We start from the raw sequence: 16,129 nt of genomic DNA on the forward strand, positions 1-16,129 counted from the left end.
CTGTGGCATACAACTTGGTACTGGCCAAGTTGTATGTTTTTTTTTTTTTTTTGAGAAAGCCTTGCTTTATTTAAAGATTCAGTATGACATATTTAAACAAGAACATTTAACCCTACATCTTAATTTTGAATATGTTAGTGGTTCCCAAACTTTTGTTGCATATTGGAATCACTGTGGGGATTTTAAAAAAAAAATACTGATGCCTGGCTCCCACTCCCTCTCCCAGACAGGTTAATTACTATGGAGTGTAAGTCGTGCATCAGGATTTTTTTAAAACTCCCCTGGTGTTGTCAGTGTGTAGCCATATTTGGGAACCACTGAGCTCAGGAAGAGGGCAGCTTGGGAAAAACAGGCTACCTGTAACTTGTTCATATCCCTTTAGAAGCAATGGGGACTTTGTGTAGATGTACCCATAGTGGAACTTAGGTGATAAAGAAATTTTAGCCTTGTACAAAAGTCTGAAAGGAAAAAAAGAATCTCTCTGGAATAATCAGGTCCATGAATTTTAAAGGCTGTGATGATGAATCTTTTGACATTTTATGCTACTTAAAGTAGAAGTGCTAAAGAGGTAAATAAAGATCAACAGGAAATACAGAAAAATCCATTACATTCTGAAAATAGTAAATAGTTGCTGTCTAAATTTTAGAGTATGTGTTACTTAACTGCCGACTATGAATGGGTTAGCACGAAGTGGAGATTGGATTTCATATTGTTACTGAAGAGCAGACATAGCTTTTTGAAGCAGCTGAACCATTATGGGATAAACTGGTGCAAATTCTTTGCCTTCTCTACTTCTCACTGTCTGGACGTAAGCTTCCAGGTCTCCCCTGATGAGGAGGAGCCTGTCCTTTTCAGACGGATGGTCGTCCAGCCACTGAGAGAAGCATGCGTGAGACCACTCTGCCTTCTGGAGCAGGGACTTCATCTCAGCAGGTGCTCTTGTGAACAAAAACTGAATGACGATGCTGAAAGGAATGATGTCCCCGAGTGTAGGACTATTGGCCACATTTTCACTTGTCTGGAAGAGCAGTGGTCTGAATGACCTCAGCATTCGATAGGACTTTCCTAAGTTGGAAACTCGTCTGCAGAAGGGACCCACAGCCAACTGCATCTGTGCAAAATCAGCAGCAAGTCGCATTTTCCCACCTTCACCAAGAGGTCTGATGAGACTGGCGTGGCGGATAAAAAGTTCAATTGCTCTTTGGGCAATAGCTTCAGTGTTATCAAAGACAAAATCTAAGCATTCAAAGTGTTTAAAATAATCACTCATAACTCTGGCAATGAAACCTTGTAGCTCCTTCATGTACAGAGAACAAGGAACATCAAGCTTTCCTGAGCTGGATAGTGACCCAGAAAAATCTTCCTGATGCATGGTGATGATGATGGCCTCTATAGCATCTCCCACTGAAGTCAGTAAGGGTTGCACAGCATTTTCCATAAGAGCATGGATCCCCTTTAGGGCTGAAATTATAGTTTGCTCAGCTGCCGGTGGGAACGAGCTCTGACTGGAAACTACCTTTGTTACTGACTGGTGCAACTTGTACAGTGAATTCACTACTGCCACATTTCTTCTCTGTCCTTCAGTAAGAGGCCCAATCACCTGACTTGCATCTCCTTGTGTGGAAAGAAGCTGCTCTGATTTTACACCATATAACTGAATGGTCTTTGCCACGTTTTTTGACACAGCTAATGTGAGGTTTGCATCAACAGCAGCTACATTTAGTTCACTTGCTATAGTTTTAATGATACCATCAAGTTCATCAGAGGAAGGAGGATTTAGACCACCAGGGGGAAACACCAAGTTGATAGGATCGAAGAGCCGGGATAAGGATTTTGACAGGTAAGCAGCCTCAGGGCTGCAGTGAGTCTTTCAAAGCCCTTTCTGGATCATAATCTGGCTTTTTTGGTATGAATATATCTTGTGTATCATCTTCCATGTGCTGTAGGTCAACAAAGAGGTCTGTAGTTCCACTTGCATTAAAATTCCCTTGGATATTTTGACTGTATTGTTGAAGACGCTTCCAGAAGTCATTATAGAGACGCAATAATTTAGGGTATTCTCCTTCACATGCCTGTTTCAAAAACGCAGAAGTGTTTATTGTCCCATGAAATTGAGAAGGAAGTGCCTCAGTAACTGAATTCCAAAACTTGTAGAAAATTTCAGGTTGTCCATCCTTAAGTATTTCTTCAATGAAACAAATATGAGAAACAGGGTCTCTCTTTTTGGCTAATACTTTTTGTAGATGTTGTACCTGTCCACAAACAGAGCAAATAAGATCCATAAGTTTCTCCATATTGGTCCAGAGGGAAGCACGAAATGCTGTAGTATTTCCTGGGGTTGGCATGGTAGATCGTCCAGGACCCCCTCTCACAGCTGACTGGGAAGGCTGAGTCAAAACTTTGATGTCTAACGCATTCTTGATATTTTCCTCTAAAGTAACACGATATCCATCCACAACACTGATAATAGTATCCTTCAAAATTCCAAGATTATGGAAAACCTGAAGAGCTGTTCCGACTTGAGTAGGATTCTGAATCTCCACACCTTGCTCCAGTAGGCACTTAGCTTGATTTTCCACTTCAAGTCGAGCTCTTGCAATAAAAAGCAGATCATTTTCTATTACTTCTATTCCAGAAAGATCTATTCCTTGAGAAAGATAATCAAGTTCATTGAGACTCTGAGAAGCTCTCTACTTCCTCCTTGTAGTTGTCCTTGGAGTCTCTTACAGAGATACAAAATGCGAATAATTCTCCGAAGCAAATCACAGGCAACCTGAAGTCTTGCTAGTTGTGCAGTACAGGCTACTGTTTTATTGTATGGCTCAACAATTTTTGCTTTCATCCTATCAACAGCTCCCTGTAAAGCGCCAATTCTTGTCTGCATGATCTGAAAAACACCTTACAAAGACTCAATACCAGTTGCTTGTGTCAGTAAATCTTCATGTCTTGCAACAACCTGTAGGTGTAGTTCTTTATCCAACTGACTGATTCCTTGGGCAAGTTTTGCTAGTTGTTCAGCAATTACAGCTTGGTGAATAGATGGAGAAGTATAAGAGGGGTCTAGGGAACCATGGTGGATTCCCAGCTGATGAATCAAAGGATTTTTAAAGGAACAGGCTGAAAAGTGCGGATCCAGTTTCAGTCTAAGACTGAAACAGGATAAGAACTTTTCACCTGCCACACACATATCCACTTCCCCTGTAAGGGCATAATAAATACAAACTGCCAGACTGACAGAGCGCCTGTCCCCCAACCCACCCCGACCCCACACAAAAACGTCCCCTCCAGTGACTCTCCTTATGCTAAGTGCCAAAAGTTGCTCTGCCTTTTAATATAAGGTGGAAAGGATGGTGCAAAGATAATTAAAAGACTGGATTGTTGTCAGACTCCCGTACCAAGTATTGGCAACACCAAGCCAGGTAGCCCTCAGTATAGGTTTGTCTGTGGCAGCCATCTAGGGTTTAAGGAAGCCCAGATGAACCTTATCAAAATTATGGTAAAAGTGCTGGAAAAGCTGGCAAATAATTTCCATGGTAGTGGTTATTTAAAATGCTCAGCGGCATACTTCTTTTAACTAGCCAGTTAACTGGGCCCATGCTTAGTGGAGTGTAGAGAACCATGGTGGATTCCCACCTGATGAAGCAAAGGATTCTTAAAGGAACAAGATGAAAAGTGCGGATCCTGTTTCAGTCTCTGAAACAGGATCCGCACTGTTTACCTGCCACACACATGCCCACTTCCCCTCTCTGGAAATAGTAAAAACAAACCACAGATCTGACAGAGGGCTTGCCCCACCCGCCCCCTACACCCCACATAAAAACTTTCCCTCCAGCGACTCCTTGTTATTCTAACTACCGAAAGGTGCTCTGGCTTTTAAAATAGTGGAGAAAGGATGGTGGAATGATGCATAAAAGAATGTATTCTTGACAGTCTCCAGTACCAAGTATCGGCCACACCAAGTGAGCTAGGCCTCAGCACAGTTTTTACCATGACAGCCATCTCGAGATTAAGGAGGAAGAGATGAACCTTAATACATTTATGGTGAAAGGTGCTGCAAAACCTTGCAAATAATTCTCAACGTAGTGGTATTTCAAAAGCTCTGTGGAATACTTCTTGGAACCAGGCAGTTTTCTGGGCCCATGCATAGAGGGGTCTAGAGAACCATGGCGGATTCCCAGCTGATGAAGCAAAGGACTCTTAATGGAACGGGGTGAAAAGTGCGGATGCTGTTTCTGTCTAACACTGAAACAGGATCCGCACTTTCACCTGCCACACACATGCCCACTTCTCCTCTCAAGGGATAATAAAAACAAACCAGAGAACTGACAGAGGGCCTTCCCTTCCCCCACAAGGACCCCACAAAAAAAAAACGTCCCCTTCAGCTACTAATTATTATGCCAACTTGCAAAATTTCTCTGCATTTTTAAATAATGGAGAAAGGATGTTGGAATGATACTTAGAAGAATGGCTTCTTGTCAGTCTCCACTAACAAAAATAGGCACCACCAAGTCAGCTACGCCTCAGCATAGTTATGACTGTGGCAGCCATCTTGGGTTTAAGGAGGCACATACAAACGTTATCAGAATTATGGTGAAAGGTGCTGAAAAACTGGCAAATAATTCTCAACGTACTGGTTAATTCAAAAGCTCTCTGGCATACTTCTTGGAACAAGCCAGTTACCTTTGCCCACGCAAAGAGGGGTCTAGAGAACCATGGTGGATTCCCAGGTGATGAATCAAAGGATTCTAAAAGGAACAGGCTGAAAAGTACGGATGCTGTTTCAGTCTAAGACTGCAACAGGATCCGCTCTTTTTGCCTGAAACACACAGGCCCACTTCTCCTCTCTAGGGATAACAAAAACAACCTATCGGATTGACCGATGGCCTGCTCCCACCCCCACCACCCCACACAAAAACGTCCCATCCAGCGACTGATCCTGATGCTATCTGGCGAAAGGTCCTCTGCCTTTTAAATTAATGGAGATAGGATGATGGAATTATACCTAAAACACTGGCTTATTGCCAGACTCCCATACCAAGTATTGGCAACAGCAAGTGACCTAGGCCTCAGCACACGTTTGTCCGTGGCAGCCATCTTGGGTTTAAGGAGGCAAAGATCAACCTTATCAAAATTATGGTGAAAAGTGCTGAAAAGCTGTCAAATAATTCTCATGGTAGTGGTTATTTCAAAACCTCTGCAGCATAATTGTTTGAACTGGCCAGTTAACTGGGCCCACGCATAGAGCGGTACAGAGACCCATGGTGGATTCCCAGCTGATGAAGCAAAGGATTCTTAAAGGAATGGGGTGAAAAGTGAGGGTCCTCTTTCAGTGTAAGACTGAAACGGGATTTGCACTTTTCACCTGCCACACACATGCCCACTTGTCCTCTCTGGGGAAAATAAAAACAAACGAGCGAACTGCCAGAGGGCCTGCACCCCCACCCACACCGACACAACAACAAAAAAAGTCCCCTCCAGCTACTAATTATTATGTTAACTTGCAAAAGTTTCCCTGCATTTTAAAATAAAGGAGAAAGGATGGTGGAATGATACTTAAAAGAATGGCCTCCTTCCAGGCTCCAGTATCAAGTGTCGTGAAATCCAAGTGAGCTAGGCCTCAGCATAGTTTTCTACGTGGCAGCCATCTTGTGTTTAAGGAGGCACACACGACCCTTGTCACAATTATGGTGATATGTGCTGAAAATACTGGCAAATAATTCTACACGTAGTGTTTATTTCCAGAGCTCTGCCGCATACATCTTGGTACTGGCAAGATACCTGGGCCCATGCATAGAGGGGTCTATGGAACCATGGTGGATTCCCAGCTGATGATTCAAAGGATTTTTAAAGGAACAGGCTCAAAAGTGCGGATCGTGTTTCAGTCTAAGACTGAAACAGGTTCCGCACTTTTACCTGCCACACACATATCCACTTCCCCTGTCTGGGCATAGTAAATACAAACCGCCGGACTGACAGAGGGCCTGTCCCCCACCCACCCCGACCCCATACAAAAACGTACCCTCTAGTGACTCATCCTTATGCTAAGTGCCGAAAGTTGCTCTGCCTTTTAATATAAGGGAGAAAGGATGGTGCAATGATAATTAAAAGACTGGATTCTTGTCAGACTCCCGTACCAAGTATTGGCAACACCAAGCAAGAGAGCCATCAGTATAGGTTTGTCCGTGGCAGCCATCTAGGGTTTAAGGAAGCACAGATGAACGTTATCAAAATTATGGTAAAAGTGCTGGAAAAGCTGGCAAATAATTAACATGGTAGTGGTTATTTCAAAAGCTCTGTGGCATACTTCTTTCAACTAGCCAGTTAACAGGGCCCACGCATAGTGGAGTGTGGAGAACCATGGTGGATTCCTAGCTGATGAAGCAAAGGATTCTTAAAGGAATGCGATGAAAAGTGGGGATCCTGTTTCAGTCTCTGAAACAGGATCAGCACTTTTCACCTGCCACACACATGCTCACTTCTCCTCTCTGAGGATAATAAAAATAAACCACAGATCTGAGAGAGGGCTGGCCCCACCAGCCCCCCAGACCCCTAATAAAAAATTCCCCTCCAGCGACTCCTTGTTATTCTAACTCCCGAAAGGTGCTCTGGCTTTTAAAATAGTGGAGAAAGGATGGTGGAATGATACTTAAAAGAATGTATTCTTCCCAGTCTCCAGTGCAAACCATCGGCCACGCCAAGTGAGCTAGGCCTCAGCATAGTGTTGTCCATGGCAGCCATCTCGAGATTAAGGAGGAAGAGGCGAACATTATGACAATTATGGTGAAAGGTGCTGCGAAAACTGGCAAATAATTCTCAACGTAGTGGTTATTTCAAAAGCTCTGTGGAATACTTCTTGGAACCAGGCAGTTTTCTGGGCCCACGCATAGTGGGGTCTAGAAAACCATGGTGGATTCCCAGCTTATGAAGCAAAGGATTCTTAATGGAACGGGGGGGGGGGGGGGGAAGTGCGGATCCTGTTTCTGTCTAAGACTGAAACAGGTTCCGCACTTTTTGCCTGTAAAACACATGCCCTCTTCTCGTCTCTAGGGATAACAAAAACAACCCGTCGGATTGACTGATGGCCTGACCACGGCCCCCACCACTCCACACAAAAAAATTCCCTCCAGCGACTCATCCTTATGCTATCTGGCGAAAAGTCCTCTGCCTTCTAAAATAATGGAGATAGGATGGTGGAATTATACCTAAAAGACTGGCTTATTGCCAGACTCCCATACCAAGTATTGGTAACAGCAAGTGACATAGGCCTCAGCATAGCTTTGTCCGTGGAAGCCATCTTGGGTTTAAGGAGGGACAGATGAACCTTATCACAATTATGGTGAAAGGTGCTGCTATAGCTGTCAAACAATTCTCATGGTAGTGGTTATTTCAAAAGCTCTACGGTATAATTGTTTCAACTAGCCAGTTAACTGGGCCCACGCATAGATCACTCTAGAGACCCATGGTGGATTCTCAGCTGATGAATCAAAGGATTCCTAAAGGAACGGGATGAAAAGTGCAGGTCCTGTTTCAAGCTAAGACAGAAATGGGATCCGCAATTTTCACCTGTCACACACATGCCCACTTCTCCTCTCTGGGGAAAATAATCACAAAGCAGCAACAGACAGAGGGCCAGTGCCCCCCACCCACACCAACCCCACAAAAATAAAAGAGTCCCCTCCAGCTTCTAATTATTATGCTAACTTGCAAAATTTTCCCTGCATTTTAAAATAATGGAGAAAAGATGGTGGAATGCTACTTAAAAGAATATCCTCCTTCCAGGCTCCAGTAACAAGTGTCGTGAAATCCAGGTAAGCTAGGCCTCAGCATGGTTTTCTCCCTGGCAGCCATCATATGTTTAAGGAGGCACAGACGAACCTTATCACAATTTTGGTGATATGTGCTACAAAAACTGGCAAATAATTCTACACGTAGTGTTTATTTCAAAAGCTCTGTGGCATACATCTTGGTACTGGCCAGTTACCTGGGCCTATGTCTTAAGGGGTCTAGGGAACCATGCTGGATTCCCAGCTGATGAAGCAAAGTATTCTTAAAGGAACAGGATGAAAAGTGCGGATCCTGTTTCAGTTACTGAAACAGGATCCGCACTTTTCACCTGCCACACACATGTGCACTTGTCCTCTCTAGGAATAATAAAAACAAACCACAGAACTGACAGAGGGCTTGACCCCCAGACCCCCAGACCCCACATAATAACTTCCCCTCCAGCGACTCCTTGTTATTCTCACTGCCAAATGGTGCTCTGGCTTGTAAAATAGTGGAGAAAGGATGGTGGAATGATTCTTCAAAGAATGTATTCTTGCCAGTCTCCAGTACCAAGTATCGGCCACACCAAGTGAGCTGGGCCTCAGCATATTTCTGTCCATGGCAGCCATCTCGAGATAAAGGGGGAAGACACGAACATTATGACAATTATGGTGAAAGGTGCTGCTAAAACTGGCAAATAATTCTCTACTTAGTGGTTATTTGAAAAGGTCTGTGGAATACGTCTTAGAATCAGGCAGTTTTCTGGGCCCACGCATAGAGGGGTCTAGAGAACGATGGTGGATTCCCAGCTGATGAAGCAAAGGATTCTCAATGGAACGGGGGGGGGGGGAAGTGCGGATCCTGTTTCTGTCTAAGACTGAAACAGGATCCGCACTTTTCACCTGCCACAAACATGCCCACTTCTCCTCTCTGGGGATAATAAAAACAAACCAGCGAACTCACAGAGGGCATGCCACCCCCACCCACACCGACCCCACAAAAAAAAAAGTCCCCTCCAGCTACTAATTATTATGCTAACTTGCAAAATTTCCCTGGATTTTTAAATAATGGAGAAAGGATGGTGGAATGATACTTAGAAGAATGGCTTCTTGTCAGTCTCCACTAACAAAAATAGGCCACACCAAGTCAGCTACGCTTCAGCATAGTTATGTCCGTGGCAGCCAACTTGATTTTAAGGAGGGACATACGAACGTTATCACAATTAGGATGAAACCTGCTGAAAAGCTGGCAAATAATTCTAAACGTTCTGGTTAATTCAAAAGCTCTGCGGCATACTTCTTGGAACAAGCCAGTTACCTGTGCCCACGCATAGAGGGGTCTCGAGAACCATGGTGGATTCCCAGGTGATGAATCAAAGGATTCTTAAAGGAACAGGCTGAAAAGTGCGGATCCTGTTTCAGTCTAAGACGGAAATAGGATCTGCACTTTTTGAGTGCAACACACAGGCCAACTTCTCCTCTCAAGGGATAAGAAAAACAATGCATCGGATTGACAGATGGTCTGCCCACGCCCCCGGTCACCCCACACACAAACGTCGATCCATATGCCAGCGACTCATCCTTATGCTATCTGGCGAAAGATCCTCTGCCTTTTAAAATAATTGCGATAGGATGGTGAAATTGTACCTAAAAGACTGGCATATTGCCAGACTCCCATACAAAGTATTGGCAACAGCAAGTGACCTAGGCCTTAGCACACGTTTTTCCGCGGCAGCCATCTTGGGATTAAGGAGGCACAGACGAACCTTATCACAATTATGGTGATATGTGCTGCAAAAACTGGCAAATAAGTCTATCCGTAGTATTTAATTCAAAAGCTCTACGGCATATAACTTGGTACTGGTGAGTTTACTGGGCCCATGGATAGAGGGGTCTAGGGAAACATGGTGGATACCCAGGTGATAAATCAAAGGATTTTTAAAGAAACAGGCTGAAAAGTGCAGATCCTGTTTCATTCTAAGACTGAAACAGGATCCGCAATTTTCACCTGCCACACACATATTCACTTCCCCTGTTTGGGCATAATAAATACAAACCACCGGACTGACAGAGGGCCTGTCCCCCAAACCACCCCGACCCACACAAAAACGTCCCCTCCAGTGACTCATCCTTATGCTAACTGCCGAAAGTTGCTCTGCCTTTTAATATAAGGGAGAAAGGATTGTGCAATGATAATTAAAAGACTGGATTCTTGTCAGACTCCCGTAGCAAATATTGGCAACACCAAGTGAGTAGCACTCCGTATAGGTTTGTCCCTGGCAGCCATCTAGGGTTTAAGGAAGCTCAGATGAACCTTATGAAAATTATGGTAAAAGTGCTGGAAAAGCTGGCAAATAATTTCCATGGTAGTGGGTATTTCAAATGCTTTGTGGCAAACTTCTTTTAACTAGCCAGTTAAAGGGGCCCACGCATACTGGGGTGTAGAGAATCATGGTGGATTCCCAGCTGATGAAGCAAAGGATTCTTAAGGGACAGCATGAAAAGTGCGGATCCCGTTTCAGTCTCTGAAACAGGATGCGTACTTTTCACCTGCCACACACATGCCCATTTCTCCTCTCTGAGGATAATAAAAAGAAACCACAGAACTGACAGAGGGCTTGCCGCACCAGCCCCCCAGACCCCACATAAAAACTTCCCCTGCAGCGACTCCTTGTTATTCTAACTGCAGAAACGTGCTTTGGCTTTTAAAATAGTGGAGAAAGGCTGGTGGAATGATACTTGAAAGAATGTAATCCTGCCTGTCTCCAGTAACAAGTATCGGCCTCACCAAGTGAGCTAGGCCTCAGCATAGTTTTGTCAATGGCAGCCATCTCGAGATTAAGGAGGAAGAACTAACCTTATGACATTTATGGTGAAAGGTGCTGCAAAAACTGGCAAATAATTCTCAACATAGTGGTTATTTCAAAAGCTCTTCAGAATACTTCATGGAAACAGGCAGTTTTCTGGGCCCAAGCATAGAGTGGCCTAGAGAACCATGGTGTATTCCCAGCTGTTGAAGTAAAGGATTCTTAATGGAACGGGGTCAAATGTGCGGATCCTGTTTCTGTCTAAGACTGAAACAGCATCCGCACTTTTCACCTGCCACACACATGCCCACTTCTCCTCTCTGGGGATAATAAAAAAAACCAGCGCACTGACACAGGGCCTGACCTCCCACACCCACACTGAACCCAGAAAAAAAAAAAAGTCCCCTCCAACTACTAATTATTATGTTAACTTGCAAAATGATCTCTGCATTTTTATATAATGGAGAAAGGATGGTGGAATGATACTTAGAAGAATGGCTTCTTGTCAGTCTCCTCTAACAAAAATAGGCAACACCAAGTCAGCTACGCCTCAGCATAGTTATGTCCATGGCAGCCATCTTGAGTTTAAGGAGGCACAGATGAACCTTATAACAATTTTGGTGATAGGTGCTGCAAAATCAGTCAAATAATTGTCATGGTAGTGGTTATTTCAGAAGCTATACGGCATAATTCTTTGAACTAGCCAGTTAAGTGTGCCCACGCATAGAGCGGTCTAGAGACCCATGGTGGATTCCCAGCTTAAGAAGTAAAGGATTCTTAAAGGAACAGGCTGAAAAGTGCGGATCCAGTTTCAGTCTAAGGCTGAAACTGGATCCGCAATTTTCACCTGCCACACACATCCACTTCCCCTGTCTGGGCATAATAAATACAAACTGCCGGACTGACAGAGGGTCTGTCACCCAACCCACCCCGATCCCACACAAAAACGTCCCCTCCAGTGACTCATCCTTATGCTAACTCCCGAAAGTTGCCCTGCCTTTTAATATAAGGGAGAAAGGATGGTGGAATGATAATTAAATGCCTCAATTCTTGTCAGACTCCCGTACCAAGTATTAGCAACACCAAGCCAGATAGGCGTCAGTATAGGTTTGTCCGTGGCTGCCATCTAGGGTTTAAGGAAGCACAGATCAACCTTATCAAAATTACGGTAAAAGTGCTGGAAAAGGTGGCAAATAATTTCCATGGTAGTGGTTATTTCAAAGGGTCTGTGGCATACTTCTTTTAACTAGCCAGTTAACTGGGCCCATGCCTGTGGGGTGTAGAGAACCATGGTGGATTCCCAGCTGATGAATCAAAGGATTCTTAAAAGAACAGGGTGAAAAATGCGGATCCTGTTTCAGTCTAAGATGGAAATGGGATCGGCACTTTTCACCTGCCACACACATGCCCACTTCTCCTCTCTAAGGAAAATAAACACAAACTAGCAAACTGACGGAGGGCCTGCACCTTCCACACACACCGACACCACAAAAAAAAATACCCTCCAGCTACTAATTATTATGCTAACTTGCAAAAGGTTCCCTGCATTTTAAAATAACGGAGAAACGATGGTGGAATGCTACTTAAAAGAATGGCCTCCTTGCAGGCTCCAGTAACAAGTGGAATCCAAGTGACCTAGGCCTCAGCATAGTTTTCTCCGTGGCAGCCATCTTGGGTTTAAGGAGGCAGACGAACCTTATCACAATTATGGTGATATGTGCTGCAAAAACTGGCAAATAATTCTACACGTAGTGTTTACTTCAAAAGCTCTGCGGCATACATCTTGGTACTGGCCAGGTACCTGGGCCCATGTATAGAGAGGTCTAGGGAACCATGGTGGATTCCCAGCTGATGAATCATAGGATTTTTAAAGGAACAGGCTCCAAAGGGCGGATCTTCTTTCAGTCTAAGACAGAAACAGGTTCCGCATTTTTCACCTGCCACACACATATCCACTTCCCTGTCTGGGCATAATAAATACAAGCCAGCAGACTGACAGAGGGACTGTCCCTCAACCCACCCCGACCCCACACAGAAACGTCCCCTCCGTTGACTCATCCTTATGCTAACTGCCGAAAGTTGCTCTGCCTTTTAATATAAGGGAGAAAGGAGGGTGCAATGATAATTAAAAGACTGGATTCTTGTCAGACTCCCGTACCAAGTATTGGCAACACCAAGTGAGAGAACCGTCAGTATAGGTTTGTCCGTGGCAGCCATCTAGGGTTTAAGGAAGCACAGAGAGACCTTATCAAAATTATGGTAAAAGTGCTGGAAAAGCTTGCAAATAATTTCCATGGTAGTGGTTATTTCAAAAGTTCTGCGGCATACTTCTTTGAACTAGCCAGTTAACTGGGCCCACGCATAGTGGGGTGTAGAGAATCATGGTGGATTCCCAGCTGATGAAGCAAAGCAAAGAATTCTTAAAGGAACGAGATAAACATGCGGATCCTGTTTCATTCTCTGAAACAGGATCCGCACTTTTCACCTGCTAAACACATGCCCACTTCTCCTCTCTGGGGATAATAAAAAGAATCCACAGAGCTGACAGAGGGCTTGCCCCACCAGCCCCCAGACCCCACATAAAACTTTGCCTCCAGCCACTCCTTCTTATTCTAACTGCCGAAAGGTGCTCTGGCTTTTAAAATAGTGGAGAAAGGATGGTGGAATAATACTTAAAAGAATGTAATCCTGCTAGGCTCCAGTACCAAGTTTCGGCCTCACCAAGTGAGCTAGGCCCCAGCATAGTTTTGTCCATGGCAGCCATCTCGAGATTAAGGAGGAAGAGACGAAACTTATGACAATTATGGTGAAAGGTGCTGCAAAAACTGGCAAATAATTCTCAACATAGTGGTTATTTCAAAAGCTCTGTGGAATACTTCTTGGAACCAGGCAGTTTTCTGGGCCCACGCAAAGATGGGTCTAGAGAACTATGGTGGATTCCCAGGTGATAAATCAAAGGACTCTTAAAGGAACTGGCTGAAAAGTGCGGATCCTGTTTCAGTCTAAGACTGAAACAGTATATGCACTTTTTGCCTGTAACACACATGCCCACTTCTCCTCTCTAGGGATAACAAAAACAACCCATCAGATGGACAGATGGCCTGCCCCCGGCCCCCACCACCGCACACAAAAACGTCCCCTCCAGCGACTCATCCTTATGCTATCTGCTGGAAGTTCATCTGCCTTTTAAAATAATGGAGATAGGATGGTGGAATTATACCTAAAAGACTGGCCTTTTGCCAGACTCTCATACCAATTATTTGCAACAGGAAGTGACCTAGGGCTCAGCATAGGTTTGTCGTGGGAGCCATCTAGGGTTTAAGGCAGCACAGATGAACCTTATCAAAATTATGGTAAAAGTGCTGGAAAAGGTGGCAAATAATTTCCATAGTAGTGCTTATTTCTAAACCTCTGCAGCATACTTCTTTGAACTAGCCAGTTAACTGGGCCCACGCATAGTGGGTTGTAAAGAACCATGGTGGATTCCCAGCTGATGAAGCGAAGGATTCTTAAAGAACGGGATGAAAAGTGGGGATCCTGTTTCAGTCTCTGAAACAGGATCTGCCCTTTTCACCTGCCACACACATGCCCACTTTTCCTCTCTGGGGAAAAGAAAAACAAACCAGCGAACTGACAGAGGGACTGCGCCCCCCACCCACACCGACCCCACAAAAAAAAAGTCCCCTCCAGCTACTAATTATTATGCTAACTTGCAAAAGGTTCCCTGGATTTTAAAATAATGGAGAAAGGATGGTGGAATGATACTTAAAAGAATGGCCTCCTTCCAGGATCCAGTAACAAGTGTCGTGAAATCCAAGTCACCTAGGATCCAGCATAGTTTTCTCCGTGGCAGCCATCTTGTGTTTAAGGAGGCACAGACCAACCTTATCACAATTATGGTGATATGTGCTGCAAAAACTGGCAAATTATTCTACACATACTGTTTATCTCAAAAGCTGTGCGGCATACATCTTGGTACTGGCCAGTTACATGGGCCCATGCATGGAGGGGTCTAGGGTACCATGGTGGATTCCCAGCTGATGAATCAAAGGATTTTTAAAGGAACAGGCTCAAAAGTGCGGATCCTGTTTCAGTCTAAGACTGAAACAACATCTGCACTTTTCACCTGCCACACAAATATCCACTTCCCTGTCTGGGCATTATGAATACAAACCACCGGACTGACAGAGGGACTGTTCCCCAACCCACCCCGACCCCACACAAATACTTCCCCTCCGTTGACTCATCCTTATGCTAACTGCCGAAAGTTGCTCTGCCTTTTAATATAAGGGAGAAAGGATGGTGAAATGATAATTAAAAGACTGCATTCTTGTCAGACTCCCGTACCAACTATTGGCAACACCAAGTGAGAGAGCCCTCAGTATAGGTTTGTCCGTGGCAGCCATCTAGGGTTTAAGGAAGCACAGATGAACCGTATCAAAATTATGGTAAATGTGCTGGAAAAGCTGGCAAATAATTTCCATTGTAGTGGTTATTTCAAAAGTTCTGCGGCATACTTCTTGGAACTAGCCAGTTATCTGGGTCTTCGCATAGTGGGGTGTAGAGAACCATGGTGGATTCCCAGCTGATGAAGCAAAGGATTCTTAAAGGAACGGGATTAACATGCGGATCCTGTTTCATTCTCTGAAACAGGATCCGCACTTTTCACCTGCCACACACATGCCCACTTATCCTCTCTGGGGATAATAAAAAGAAACCATAGAACTAACAGAGGGCTTGACGCACCAGCCACCCAGACCCCACTTAAAACTTCCCCTCCAGCAACCCCTTGTTATTCTAACTGAAGAAACCTGCTTTGCCTTTTAAAATAGTGGAGAAAGGATGGTGGAATGATACTTAAAAGAATGTAATCCTGCCAGTCTCCAGTACCAAGTATCGGCCACACCAGGTGAGCCAGGCCTCAGCATAGTTTTGTCCATGGCTGCCATCTCGAGATTAAGGAGGAAGAGACGAACCTTATGACAATTATGGTGAAAGGTGCTGCAAAAACTGGCAAATATTTCTCAATATAGTGGTTATTTGAAAAGCTCTGTGGAATACTTCATGGAACCAGGCAGTTTTCTGGGCCCAGGTATATAGTCACCTGGAGAACCATGGTGTATTCCCAGCTGTTGAAGTAAAGGATTCTTAATGGAATGGGGTGAAATGTGTGGATCCTGTTTCAGTCTTTGAAACAGGATCCGCACATTTTACCTGCCACACACATGCCCACTTATCCTCTCTGGGGATAATAAAAACAAACCTGCAATATGACAGAGGGCCTGACACCCCCACCCACACCGACCCCACCAAAAAAAAGTCCCCTCCAGCTACTAATTATTATGCTAACTTGCAATATTTCCCTGCATTTTTAAACACTGGAGAAAGGATGGTGGAATGATACTTAGAAGAATGGCTTCTTGTCAGTCTCCACTAACAAAAATAGGCAACACCAAGTCAGCTACGCCTCAGCATAGTTATGACTGTGGCAGCCATCTTGGGTTTAAGGAGGCACGTACAAACGTTATCACAATTATGGTGAAACGTGCTGAAAAACTG

At 44.4% G+C, this 16,129-nt stretch overlaps 1 protein-coding gene across 1 annotated transcript; it reads right to left on the reverse strand.

The window, feature by feature from the left end:
* Positions 1–440: 440 nt before the first annotated feature.
* On the reverse strand, positions 441–3,999 carry LOC138383199 (conserved oligomeric Golgi complex subunit 5-like). Its single transcript, XM_069467857.1, is given in 4 exon segments — positions 441–1,853; positions 1,855–2,252; positions 2,957–3,085; positions 3,988–3,999. Coding segments are annotated over 4 exon segments (1,680 nt in total). The 3' UTR covers positions 441–712.
* Between the last annotated feature and the right edge of the window lie 12,130 nt (positions 4,000–16,129).

This window comes from Eulemur rufifrons, chromosome 5 (genome assembly GCF_041146395.1).
Source record: "Eulemur rufifrons isolate Redbay chromosome 5, OSU_ERuf_1, whole genome shotgun sequence".
Classification (NCBI taxonomy): domain Eukaryota; kingdom Metazoa; phylum Chordata; class Mammalia; order Primates; family Lemuridae; genus Eulemur; species Eulemur rufifrons.